At 48.9% G+C, this 13,235-nt stretch overlaps 2 protein-coding genes across 4 annotated transcripts in view; one reads left to right on the top strand and one right to left on the bottom strand.

The window, feature by feature from the left end:
* The window catches only part of LOC133355433 (serine/threonine-protein kinase A-Raf-like), a 40,407-nt gene extending 34,950 nt beyond the window's left edge, over window positions 1–5,457 (top strand). For both annotated transcript variants that reach the window (XM_061572737.1, XM_061572738.1), the window contains exon 18: window positions 954–5,457. In XM_061572737.1, coding sequence (XP_061428721.1) covers window positions 954–1,106 — 153 coding nt within the window. In that variant the 3' untranslated portion in view covers window positions 1,107–5,457. The remainder of the gene's footprint in view (window positions 1–953) is intronic.
* A 1,221-nt stretch (window positions 5,458–6,678) lies between these two features.
* Window positions 6,679–12,905, bottom strand: LOC133355497 (CCHC-type zinc finger nucleic acid binding protein-like). 2 transcript variants are annotated; one of them, XM_061572818.1, is made up of 5 exons: window positions 12,759–12,905; window positions 12,007–12,258; window positions 10,312–10,374; window positions 9,156–9,401; window positions 6,679–8,156 (listed from the first exon to the last, which is right to left on the bottom strand). In XM_061572818.1, exons 2-4 carry the CDS (start codon window positions 12,128–12,130, stop codon window positions 9,166–9,168), a joined length of 423 nt encoding a protein of 140 aa, XP_061428802.1. In that variant the 5' UTR covers window positions 12,131–12,258; window positions 12,759–12,905; the 3' UTR covers window positions 6,679–8,156; window positions 9,156–9,165. The 2 variants fall into 2 exon arrangements, with proteins under 2 accessions (XP_061428802.1, XP_061428803.1); XM_061572819.1 differs by lacking the exon at window positions 12,759–12,905 and having other exon boundaries at window positions 9,156–9,380; window positions 12,007–12,752.
* Window positions 12,906–13,235: the final 330 nt, after the last annotated feature.

Raw genomic sequence — 13,235 nt, 5'->3', positions numbered from 1 at the left:
CCGCCCCTCACCACCGCCCCCCACCACCGCCCCCCACCACCGCCCCTCACCACCGCCCCTCACCACCGCCCCTCACCACCGCCCCTCACCACCGCCCCTCACCACCGCCCCTCACCACCGCCCCTCACCACCGCCCCTCACCACCGCCCCTCACCACCGCCCCTCACCACCGCCCCTCACCACCGCCCCTCACCACCGCCCCTCACCACCGCCCCTCACCACCGCCCCCCCACCCCACCACCGCCCCTCACCACCGCCCCTCACCACCGCCCCTCACCACCGCCCCTCACCACCGCCCCTCACTACCACCCCTCGTCACTGGCCCTCACTACTGCCCCTCATTACCACCTCTCGCCAACGCCTCTCACCAGCGTCCCTCAACACGCCCCTGACTACTGCCCTCCCTCATTACTGCCCCTCATTACCACCTCTCTCCGGCGACACGGAGCGTGTTGTGTCATAAATGAACCCGCCTCGTACAGATGGGCAGGCAATGATTCATCCCCCTCCTGCCCCCTCCACCAAGGGATTAGATTGTCCAACATTGGAGTCACTGTACCATTACATTTGCCGATTATTTTGTCGTTTCCTTTCTTTTGTCTCATAAAAAACCGCATAATAAATAAACACAATCTCAAACCGATTAATACAATGTAAAATGAACCGAAACAATTTACACATTGATTTATAGCATGTATAGACTTGGCAGAGTTGGGGGCGGGGGTGGTGGGTGGCATTTAAGGAAACTAAGACTGATACAGGCATCTCGGGGCGACGTGAACACTGCACATTTGTATTAATGTGTTTGTGCACGTCCATGTGTGTACTTATGCTCTTGCATTTGTGCGTGTATGTGCAAGCGTACAAGCACGTAGCAACACGCGTCTGCTTTTCCGTGTGCGCGTTTTGCTCACGCGTGTTTGCACGCGCGTGTGTGCTATCCACCCGTGCAGATCCTGTCGTCCATCGAGCTGCTGGAGAAGTCCCTGCCCAAAATTCACCGCAGCGCCTCGGAGCCGTCGCTGCACCGTGTCGGCATCCAGCCAGACGAGGCCCGGCTTTATGCCTCCAACTCGCCCAAGTTCCTCATCACCACTCGTGCTTAGAGACAGGGACCCACGCCCATGCCCACGCGCGCTAGGCTCCGCGCTCGGCTCCGCGCTTGGCTCCACTTGTGCGCGTGTGCGTTGCCCCCAAACACACACAGGACTAGCCGTGCAGCCTGGATCCAATCTCGGCTCCTCTCTCTGCCCATCACACGTGTGTGGTGTTTCTCACACACACACAAGCAAGCTCAGCCTGGAGCCTCTCGAAAACACGCTTGGCTCCACTCTCTGCGTGTGTGCACGTGTGTCTGTTGCACGTCTTGTGTGTTCGTGCATGTGCGCGCACTATCACGCGCGCTCTCTCTGTTGTGCTGCAGTGTGCGTGCAAGTGTGTTTGTTATGCGTGTGTGTCCGGTTTGACTGTACCCTCGTGTGAATATTCCCTTTGGTCCTCTAGCATTGGCGTTAGTCCCCCTGATGCTGGCACATGAGCGTTGGCATTATCCCTCTGGCGATAGGCTACTGTTCTTGCTGGATTGCTAGCATTGGCATGGAACTTCTGGTATTGCTTTCAGGACACTCGTGCTATTGTAGGCTATTAACACATGTTAGGCAGCTAGCATTGGTCCCTAGAAAATTTCCTTTAGGCCGCTGGCATTGAATTGCAAGTATTACGTGGCTACCAGCATCACCTTTAGTCCATTAGCATTGCCTCTTGGCCTCTGGCATTGGTGTTGGGTCACTAGACCTCGGCTCCAGGGCACGAATGTTGGCTTTACACTGCTGTGCGTGGCATCACTGTCAAAACAGGGCAAGCCCCCTAGCCTTAAGTATGTGTTTATCTGAACTAAATCTTTTTAAATATTTCCCTAACCTCCCCGCACTCCCTTACTGCATATAGGCACATTCATGAAATCTGCAGGATGCGTAGGTGGATTATAAATTATTGTGACTTATTATTATTTTGAAATTAATAATTAGTATATATTATACGCATAACATCACGATCAACGTTTCTCACGTTCACCCGTCGGCCAATGTAATTAATTTGCTTTGCGTGGTGTATATATAGAGGTGGGTGTGCGATACCGCGCGCGATGGAGAAGGGACTGGTTAAGTGTAAGGGGAGGAAGAGGCCCTGAGGCTGTGTATGCCACTGTCTCCATCTTCTTACTGTCGCGTGTCTTAACAAGCAACCTCGCTCGCGTTCTCCCTTCGGCTCAACGCACCTGTGCGCGGGGAGGCACGGACACACAATGCTCGTACACAACCCTTTCCAAAGATGCCTGCAACCCCGTGCCTCCCGTTCTCGTTGACCCCTTTATCCACAATCGGTGCTTTAATTCCACGCAAGGTTAGCTGGCTGCCTGAGGTGTGCTTACCGTGGAGTGGGATGGTAAGACATTAAGTGATTAAAGGTTAAGAGAGATGGCAGTAGGTGACGGTCAAAATTGCGGCAGTGCAAGAAAAATGTAAACAAAAGAATTCTGCGAGAGCGTTGCTGCCGCCGCGCGATTGGCGCACCGGTTGCTCCTGGGATTTGCGATACTGCGGCCATTTTAACGGGATTTCCCCCGTGCTGCCGTAGGAGGGGCTTAACTTATGATGTGTTCAACCTTTTCTAAAAACAAAAGGAAACGGAGGGGAGTGGTCAACTGTGTCTTGGTAGAAGACCGCATCACCCAAAAAATCATTTTTTTTCTTATTTTGTACAACGGGGAGCTGACATTTCTTAGATTTTTCTGTGTCCCTTTCTGCGTGTGTTCCTTGGTACAACGGTACTCGTGGTTGTATAGGTGGGCATGTGTACAAATTAAATGAGCATTAGCGTATGGGGAAGCTGGTGCCGACTTAATGCAGGTAGAAAAGATAATCGGCTCTGGCCCTGCGCTTAAGCTTTTTGCGTGTTTAAAAAAAATAATCAAGCAACAAAATCCTTTGAGAGTAATTTGTTTGAAAGTAAATATGAACGTTTAAAAGAACTTAAGTGATTGAATAATTATGGAATAAATGCTGTAAATATTTAAGCTTTTACATATCATTTAGGGTTTTAGTTTCACTCTTGAATAAGATGGCCTTGTAAAGGTATATATTAAAGGTGAACATGAGCGGTTATTTTTGTAAGCTTTTCAGCAATAATGCAGCAAAAACGAAGCGACAAACCGTGCATCTTAAAATGCGTCGCAAACCGCAAAACAGATATGTTGCAGATACATTTTACGTTGATTTGTCTGACTTGGTCATGTGAAGCAGCGCATCGCCATCTCAATTTGGGATTTAAGCAAAACCCATGGATATCACGCTGGATTTGCAATCCAGAAATCGCCGGTTCGATTAAATCTCCTGGCGTGGCAGTTGAAACGGTGGGCGAGTTTATTAAATCTGCACCCCCTCCGTCCGCCCCAACATTCTCTCCAACGGGTTCATCGCAGTTGATCGGTAAGGTCACGTGTGGTGGGTGTGCTCCCACCTCTTCCAGCGTGGAAGAGTAGACCAAAAACATCTTCTAGAGGGGGCGCTCTAGAGCTGCCAGCGGTGACCATGAGAAAGCAATTGCACAGCTGCGCCTTTACCGCTGTGATAGAGGACGAACGGTTCCCAGCCCCTGCCAGTTGCTGCTAGTGGTCACTCATCTAGAGATAATGGCTCTGTTGCTGGCGGCTTGCAAACATGTGCTGGGCAGTCACTGTGCGAGGTGAGCTTTCTCTGGTTAAAATGATACAGCGTGTGGGCTTCACTTTTGGCCACCGATTCGTATTCACGACGAGAGCATTAAGGATCCTGCCTTTTATCCTTCGACAAGCAGCTAAGATCACTGTCAGGGGGGCCATGGTTAGACTCCGGCCACAACTGGCCCAGTCTTGCCAAGTTCAGGGGCGGGCATAGGGTTATATTCTGGGCTAGGCACAAACCTAGTGCGATGCTGTTTCGTGTTAGAATGTGTAGGCGGCTGTGTGCGACGAGAAGCTGACGTGAATGAAAAAGCCGATTTCAGTCTCGTGTTGTTGCACTGAAAGGTGGTGAGGTCGGGGTCAGGTTTGTGCCTGAAGCTTGGCCAGAGTTTCTGGGATTTTTTTGTTAAGGGACTTCACTCCCCCTCCATGCTGTCCGTGTCCCCAAACAAATCGTAGTTTAAAAAAACCCTTCGATCATTCAACACAGCACTTGAATTTAATGTTGGTGAGTTACACATTGCTTCTTTTCGGAAGCAATCTACACATATCAGGGCATGGAAGGCAGGGATTTCGGGTCCGCCGATTTCAGTTGGAACCATTTGCCAAGCTTCTGGCGCCTGACCCAGTTTTGTTGCCAAGCATTAAAATGATAGATGTACAACGCAAGCGCCGTTCGTCGCTTTGCCACGTGGTCGGAGCGTCACGTCACGGCGCTGTCTTTTTTTGCAAACCTCGTTGCGCGTCTCCGCCACCCAATGTCGCCTTATTTAAAAAACCAAAACGTGGCTGCGACAGTTTTTTTTTGATCGTGGAGCCGCAGGCACGGGGGGGGGGGGGTAAAGGGAGTGCGAGGCATGTTGACATTTTGGCATTCAGCAGCTGACAGATGTTGGCTTTAATAATAATAAATTGTCTTTCAGCAGCTCAACAGCACCTTAATGTGGGGTGGGTAGTCGTGTCCCTTTAAAGAGGGCCCGTGTCGAATTTTGTATGCTGATGAGCTGCGTGCGAATGGAGTGCTCTACCAAAAAAAAACAACTCCCAACCGTCTCGGCGTTAGATTCTAATTGGGATTCGAGTGGTGGTGTCGTGGCCTGCGTCACCACAACGCTCGTGACAGTTTTGACAGGCCAGACCCCGGCCAGCGGGCTGTTTCTGCCAAATTGAGCGAGAACTCAATTTCCAAATGGATGTTGTTGCGTCGCTTGGGATTGTTTTCACTAAGCTGGCTTAGCCATGGCACTGCTGAGCATAATTTGGCGTATTTGTGCATAGAGCGCCTTTATTATAAGCAGACACTGCAATGTAAAGAGCATTGGCGTAAGCCGTGCCAAATCAACAGACTGCTCACCCCGGACATTTTAACGGAGAGGCAGTTTCACAAATTTTTTGGAAGCTAAACCGCATTTTGAGCAGGCATGTAATGATATGCCCCCCCCCTCCCACTGCAACCCCATGATTGGCAGCAATTTCAAGATGCGCGGTCACGATTTGATCGGAGAAGCAAGTGTTGTGTTGTTACTGTGCTGTTGCCGTGGTGTAATGGTGAGCAACACTGAACTTGAAATCAATGAGGTCGCCGGTTAAATTCCATTTCGTGCCACAGCGCTTGAAGCAACAATCGGGCAAGTTTATACTGGTAGGAACCTCCTGGTTACACCAGCCCACAGGGGATTATTCTCTCCGTCCGTCCGTCGTGCATCCAAAAATGGGAGGGGTGGGGCTGGGTGGAGAGGGGAGGGTGGGGAGGGTGGGGGGTGGGGATGGGTGGTGCTGGTCACCCCGTGGTGCCCTTATAAAACTCAACGTTTAACCTACTCACGCTGACTTGTGCCCGCCCTCAGTCGGCCATATTTGCGGAATACACCACGCCGCCGTTGACCCTGGCCATTGACCGAGCAACCCAACGTTCCTACCAGCTCCCTCCACAGGAATGTGTTTAAATTCGGCGTCTTGGGCCACCCAGCAGTATAAATGGGTAGAGGCCACAGTCCGCCGATTTGTCCAAGATAAAATTATCCAGCGTGAACCAAAATACCCTCTTAGAGTGGCTGTCAAATTCTCCAGTGGAAGCCCTTACTCCAGCAGTGGCATGAGCATGCATTTGCAGGGCTTGTACCATCTGGTTTGGTCTACCTTGTTACATTAGTTTAAATGCAACATTTACATCTATAACACTGTAACACAATTTTTGTTCCTGGGTAGTGTTATTTCGTAATTGCTTATACCTAAAGAGTATTAAAAAATGGCTTATTCCCATAAGCCATGTTTATACTTTTTAGGCATAAGCAATTAGGAAATAACACTTACTACCCAGGAGCAAAACAAATATTTGTGTAATTACCATCAATTGTAAAGAACTCTTACACGTGTATCTCATTCCTTGTCATGAGCACAATATCAGTGTAAATTGATGAATTTTTACGTGCCTACTTAAAGATGCTCGGAGTTCACAAATAATTGATGATCACGTTCATGTGTCCGATTAAGTAAAATGAGGGACTGCCATGGGGCAGTGATGTACAAGCACAAATAAAAACTCACCGCCTTCATTAACCCAACGTTGTAAGTCTATATACTGATCAGTCAACTCCATTCTGCATATTGCACTGGAACGTTTTTCACTCAGCAGTCATGCTCCCATTAGTGAAAGTCCTCACTACACGGGTCCCTTTCACCAGCAATTATCTGGGTTGCTTACCTTTACACGAGCGTTGGGCGAAAGAAGTTCACACCTCGCCATCACCTCTACCAGCAGTTAACCGAACCACTAAAAGCTGCTCAGACGTCTCCACCAGCTTCACTGACTGCCCATTGATAACCGTGAAATTCTAATGCCCGTCTTCCTTTAATAACCTGCCATGTTTCACACCCATTGCAACCGTCGCTTCTGGTTTTCATAAACCGTACAACCGTATGCTCACTCTCCCATGTATTTGAAAAAGTTGGTAGGCGTGTTTAAGCAGAATTGTACATCTTTATTGATCGTCACAAGTTTTGGGTGCTTATAATCTAGACATGAATTGTACTATTCTACAGTTCCAAGTTACTTTCCACAATTTCAACGTTCCATGCAACATCCACGAACAAGTACAAAGGCTTCTTTTTCAATACTCAACGCAATCCCTTGCTCTGGTAAGTGGCCGATTCTGTCCGTTCCAGAAATCCAGCATCCTGTAATGGATATCTTTTAGGTGGTGCAGTTTCTACATTGAGTGAATGGATGCCTTCGGATTTTGCCATTTATGGTTGAATGGGGGGGAACCATTAGGTGGCGGGTTATGAAAGGTTTGGTTATTTAAATGTCAAACCACTTGGTCAACTTGCGTGCCTTCAAAAGTAAAATGTTTATACTTTGTACTTGTTGTAGAAGTTCACGGTTCTGATCCAGTGGCCACCCTAGTTATTGCTTTGAGTGCAATATTTCCAAGCAGCCATTGATCAGGGTTTAAATTTGCCAACCTTCAGACACTGCCCTTACCAATATTTAAAAGTACTCGCCACCCTGGAAACGGAGCAATTATTTTTTTCCTCGAACCTTGCAAATATCAGCAGGCAAGTCCATGTACCACCAGGGAATTCGATCTATTTTTAAGTGTACTGGAAATGAATGTCACAAATAGGCCATTTCCAGGTGAGCTACCCCTTTGAGAAGAACACGTTTACAAAGCATTTCATATTAAACTTTTTATTAGTATGCAGGAAACCACAACAACATATTTTAAAAACAAATCCCAACAACACCTACGTGCTGTTCAAACTGTTGAGTCATTTGTTTTTAACACAGTTGTGAGCAGCTCACGAGACAAAGGTTTTTCTCTTTTTAAACTCAAGCCGGGGCAGCTGGCTGTGGTGCCTAAAGAAAACACCTCCCCTCCCCCCCCCCCAAACAAGCACAGAAACCAATGTTGCACGTTAACGAAGCCAATACATAACCCTGGAACCCAATGCCTCTTGTCTCAACAATGCACCATTACTGGACAAACATGGAATAACCACCCCCCCAAGACGAGTCCTACACGAAGCGGGGGAAATCTAAATTGTGTAACACCCCCTCAGGATGGGAATCAAATTCCAGGGCAGGCCTGATTTACATGCAATCAAGATTTCTATGGCAGTGGGTTTCTTTTTCCCCTTTTGCCTTCCACTTATGGTAACCCAATGCAACAAAGTTTCTCAATCTACACTGGTGAGAGCACTAAACATTTAGCGGAGAAAAATAAACCAAAAGAAATTAACACAATTTGTTTTTTTTTAACGGGAAACATCAAAAAGTAAAACAAGAAAAATATTTTTCGGTGATTTGGATGGGGCCAAGCGATGTCTGCCTTTGAGAGGGGGGGTGTGGGCATGCAGCGAGCACGTTGGGACGATGGCAGCCAGCGAGTGGCTGCACTCAAATGCGTCCTTCATTGCTTCCCTGGCAAGCATCCACCTGCAGACAGACACGGGAAAGACCGTCAGTTGGAGAGTCGTCTGAACACGAGGCATTTTATTCACACGATAGCTTCCAAGTGTAAATCAAGGGATTTTGTTGGTCAAATTACATCTTTGTACAAGTATCATGTTTGTTTCGTTGCCAAAGGGCCACCCTTGCATAAACTTTCAAATGATAATTTATTAGTGCAGGAGGAAATGCCTCCTGGGAACCCACAGATGGCCCAAAGGATGCCCCCCCCCCCCACCTGAAAATGTAAGTCGACACTGGACCCATTGACAACCTTAAAGGTATTCAACCGAGTCTCAGCCGAGGGGACTTAACCAAATTACCAAAGTCGGGATTTTCAACTCGATCCTTTCCTGTAAGCCAGGGTGTGGAACTAGTTTTGAGAATTGGGAGAAAAACCACATTTGTTGATAGCATAAAATAGTATTCTCTCTCATCTTCCCATAAGTGCAAATGAGTTTCCATCATTTTGCAAATGAAACTCAGTCCAGTTCCTAAAACATGGATATCCCAGTCTGTAGGTCCCAGGATGTCAAATGCATACATAGACCAGTATGTGAAAATAAGGCTTAAAACAAAGATACATTTGGTCCAAGTCGCTTAAATGGATAGACCACGCATGTGTCAAACGTTAACCACAAATCAATTGTTGGGAACTATTAATCCTAGGCCCATCTGCAAGGGCCAAATCTACAACCAAACATGGAGGTCAAGCACAGCAGCAGATTTAGCCCTGAAAACACATCTACACTCGTTCATGGATAGGCACTAAACGTTTAATTTTTAACAAGTTTATACGAGAGTGTGACATGCATATCATGGGGGCTACACCCTATTAACAAACCCACTGCAGCTAACACGTTAATTAGAAAACTGCCTCATTTTAACCGCTCCATTCACAAAATCAATGGTTATTCACCACCCCAGGAAAATTGCATTCCACCCACACCCAGCCCACCAAACCCACAGGCACTCAGCTCTTCTCACCTGTCTCCCTCTATCTGCTGGCCTTGGTGCAGTCGCGCTGCATGTGGCCGCGCTGGCCGCACCCGTAGCACTTGTTGTCCCCGGGTCCACCGCCGCCACTGCTGCACTCACGGGCCAGATGGCCCTGCTTGCCACACGTGTAGCAGCTGGGTCCGCCGCCGCGGTCCTGCCGGCCCTCGGGGCACTCGCGCGCGATGTGGCCCCCCTTGCCACAGTTGTAGCATGCTGCGGTGTTTGAAGAGACACATACACACGAAAACCACACTCATTCAGGTCAATTCAGTGCAAAGGTGGGTAGGGACGCCTCTCATGTCACCCTCTCCAGCGTTTGTCGGAAATTGAAGAGATTTCTATTTATTTTGGGAGAATGGTCGTCATTCGCACTGCTGTGGCGATTGCTCCGTTACTTTAAAAAAATCAGTTGCGTGTGCAACATGGGTACACAAATTGGGTAAAATAGCTGCTTAATTTATGCATCGGCCAATGTAAATGATACCATTTGGTACGCCTTATAAAATTACAAGTGTCAATCCGATTCGATATTTAAGTGGCCCTAGATGTTGTAGGTTTAATAATTTGTGTTAAATTAGTCCATTTATCCACAGTAGACGCACCAGATTTCTAAAACTAAGAATGTTGAAGTCACTGTTTATGAATTAACACGGGTATTGTTTCAATGTTATCATTTGAAACTCGTAAATTAGCTTCTTGTTTAAAATGTTATCGTTTTGGACTAGTAGCCTAATTTCCGTGTACTACAGTACTATGAGTCCACACGATGTTTTCCATTTCCTTAAACGACTCATGAAAAAAACACGCACATTCAAATTAACATGCAGAACATTACGATTGTTCAATTTTACATCCGTAACATTTGGTTTGAGCGAATTTATACATGGAAAAAATTTATATCGGATAAATATCTCTAGCAGCAAATACATTGCCCTTAAAGCCTTTGAAATTCACACACCACGGCTCAGCGTGGCCATGTGATAAAAAAACGCCAGTGGTTTTTATATACGAGATAAAAACAGCCGATGGGAGAGGCCCTTCGTGACCAAGCTGCTGCATTAAAATAGAATATTTTTTATTTATTTTAAACCAATAAACATTTCAGCAATTGAGTGCGTGCGGTGCAAATGGCGCCATCTCTCACTGTCTTGGGGCAGCGGGCATTCGCGCGCTATATGGCCGCCTTCGCCGCAGCGATAGCATCCATCTGTCAAAGTGGTGAGAAAAACCCAGACAAGCGCGCCACGAAAACCCAGCGTTAACATTTTTTTTTAAAAAAACCTCCTCCACACAACAAAGCATTTAGAAAAAACACCCCGACTTTGTCTCTCAAAACCGCCATCGCAGATTTTTGCGTTGGCCACGACTCTCGCTAAATGGAGTCGGGGCCGCGCCTCTCGTCGTTCGCGGGGCTCGCACTCCCCCCCCACCCCCTCCTCCTTTCTCCCCCCCCCACCCCCTCCTCCTTTCTCCCCCCCCCACCCCCTCCTCCTTTCTCCCCCCCCCACCCCCTCCTCCTTTCTCCACCCCCTCCTCCTTTCTCCCCCCCCCACCCCCTCCTCCTTTCTCCCCCCCCACCCCCTCCTCCTTTCTCCCCCCACACCCCCTCCTCCTTTCTCCCCCCACCCTCCTCCTCTTCTCCCCCCACCCCTCCTCTCTCCCCCCACCCCCTCCTCCTTTCTCCTCCACCCCTCCCCCACCCCCTCCTCCCCCCACCCCGCTCCCCCCCACCCCTCCCCCTCTCCCGCCACTTCCTCCTCGTGGTCGCGGGGCGCGGCTCTCGGCAGCGGCACGGCGCCATTTTGTGCCTCGTTCCCAGCTGCGTCATCTCGACCCCGCGCCCGCCCCGACACGCGCGCACCCCCAACACGGCTTCAACCTCTTACTCTACCCCCCCCCCCCACTCTCATTTTCACAATTAAACTCAAACCCCCCTTTTTTAAATCTCCTAACCACCCCCCCCCCCACCACGGCTTATCTCCTGATTTTATAATAAAGCTCCCACCATCCATTGCCACCTTTCTAAATTTTCCACATTTCTAAATCTCCTAATAACCAGCCCCCCCCCCGCTCGCTACTCGACTTAATTCCGCACGTGTTAAAATACAAGAGCAGGAGCTCAACATCGACGGTCTTGTCGGTCGAGTGAGATATTTAAAACAATGACGGCGCTCGCCTCGCGTTAACAATGGCTCGCTCACGACAACAACGACTTGTCTCCCTCCCCACGCAATCACCGCCATCAGCCATTACACGTTTTTGACCCACAGCGCCACATGGACACGTCACGCGCGAGGGTTTTTGTGGTTAAAATTATCTTTTACGGTTAAAAAAATTTACGTACAAAATTTACACGCACGACAAAGCATTTTTTCACGTCAATTAAAATTTTTAAACACGGTATATACATTAAAAAAAAATTCTATCCCAACCCCAGCCTCGTGTCAAAATGGCCAAGTCGTAGAGTCATTTTTTTCCTTCTGCACATTTTCTGCCTCGGTCAAAAACCGGTTAAAAATCACAACTCCATCGAAATCAATTTAGCGTTAAAACACATTCGATGCAATTTAAAACCCTGAAAATTCACACAAAACTATAAATCATTCTTGTCACGTCGTCTGATCGTATCCGTTTAGTCGCGCACGGGTTAAACAAATATTTTCAACTGCTCACGATTTTAAGTTTCACATGTGTTGGGGAGGGGGGTATAGCACCCCCCCCCCCACATCAACTCGTCAACCCATTTAACCACGTCACATCAAGTCAAAACGAATCCGGTCAAGTATGGTCAGTCACCCCCGCCCCCCACAACCGATCCCCTCTCGGGGCCGCAATTTACCTCCTCGGCCGCGGCCTCCACGTCCGACAGGGCCGCCGGGCCCCCGGCCACCACCGGCTCCATTGGGGCACTCGCGGGCCCAGTGGCCAGAGCCTCCGCATCGGAAACACTCGTTGCTGCTCATGTCGATTCGATTGGCTGGCTCTCTAAAATTTTCAAAATTAAAATTTTTATCTAATTTTTTTTGTTGATTGGAAGTAAGAGGGGGGGCTTTTGGTTTCCTGTGTCGACGCCTCTTTGCTGCTCTTTACTCTGCTCGCACGCGAGAAACACACACAGGCGCGGGCGGCAAGGGCGGGCAGGCGCCGCCACAACACACGGCGGGCTCCCATTGTTAGAGGCCATGCGGGCAGGCGGGCTGGCGGACGGGCTGGCTAGGCTGGCTGGCTCCGGCACCGACGGACCTCTCGTCTGTCACCAAGGGCGTCGGTTCTTTTTTTTTTGGGTTAAATTTTTTTCCGGCTTAAAATTTTTTTTTTGGCCTCCGTCGAAGCGACAAACGACGCCTTCCCCCCGCCATTGCGCTAAAACCAACTCATTCCAAAAGCAGCAGCACCACCATCACAACCACCAGCACCGAAAGCAAAAACATTTCTTTTTCGCTCGTTCCCAACGCCGTTTGGTCCAAGAGACCACCATCATCCCCCTGTTTCAGCAGCATTTCTAAAAAAATATTTTAAATCCATCAAATATAAAACATACATCGCGCCGACAAAGACAAAATGATGCTCGATGATAATGACACCACCAACCTCCCGTGCGAGCAACCACAGAAATGCGGACACGTGTTCGGCGGTGCTGCTTTTACGCGCGCTTTGCACACGGCACCTCTGGGACAACCCATCGGCTAACGGCTTCAGAGCGGGGGTGATCACTCAGAGCGCATCGATTTGCTCAAAGCGCATTGCTGCAAATAACGAGACAAAACACCCCCATGGGCGGATGCAAAGATGGAACAGTCCACCGCATCACACGCGCACGGCGGGGCTCAGCCCGGTCACGTGCGCGCGCGGAGCCAATGGGAGAGTCGCGAGCCGAGGGGCGCAGTGAGGCGGAAGGGGCGTGAACGGGTGACGTCACGCGCGGTTTTGGCGGGTATGAGGAAAAACATGGCGGCCGGAAAAGGGCATATCCTGTCACAAGTTTTTTTTTATATTTCAGATGGAGGGTTAGATTCTACTTCGTGGAAAATGAACTAGAAAAATACATTACAAGTGAAAAATAATCCT

This window comes from Lethenteron reissneri, chromosome 51 (assembly GCF_015708825.2).
Source record: "Lethenteron reissneri isolate LAM-NWPU_2019-01 chromosome 51, ASM1570882v1, whole genome shotgun sequence".
Lineage (NCBI taxonomy): Eukaryota > Metazoa > Chordata > Hyperoartia > Petromyzontiformes > Petromyzontidae > Lethenteron > Lethenteron reissneri.
This window is presented reverse-complemented; position numbering and strand designations above follow the sequence as displayed.

Coding starts and splice junctions, on each gene's coding strand:
- LOC133355497 (XM_061572818.1), bottom strand. CDS start 12,130: ATGAGCAGCAACGAGTGTTTCCGATGCGGAGGCTCTGGCCACTGGGCC. Junction 10,375..12,006: donor TGGAGGCCGCGGCCGAGGAG/GTAAATTGCGGC, acceptor CCACTTTGACAG/ATGGATGCTATCGCTGCGGC. Junction 9,402..10,311: donor ATGCCCGCTGCCCCAAGACA/GTGAGAGATGGC, acceptor TTTCGTGTGTAT/GTGTCTCTTCAAACACCGCA.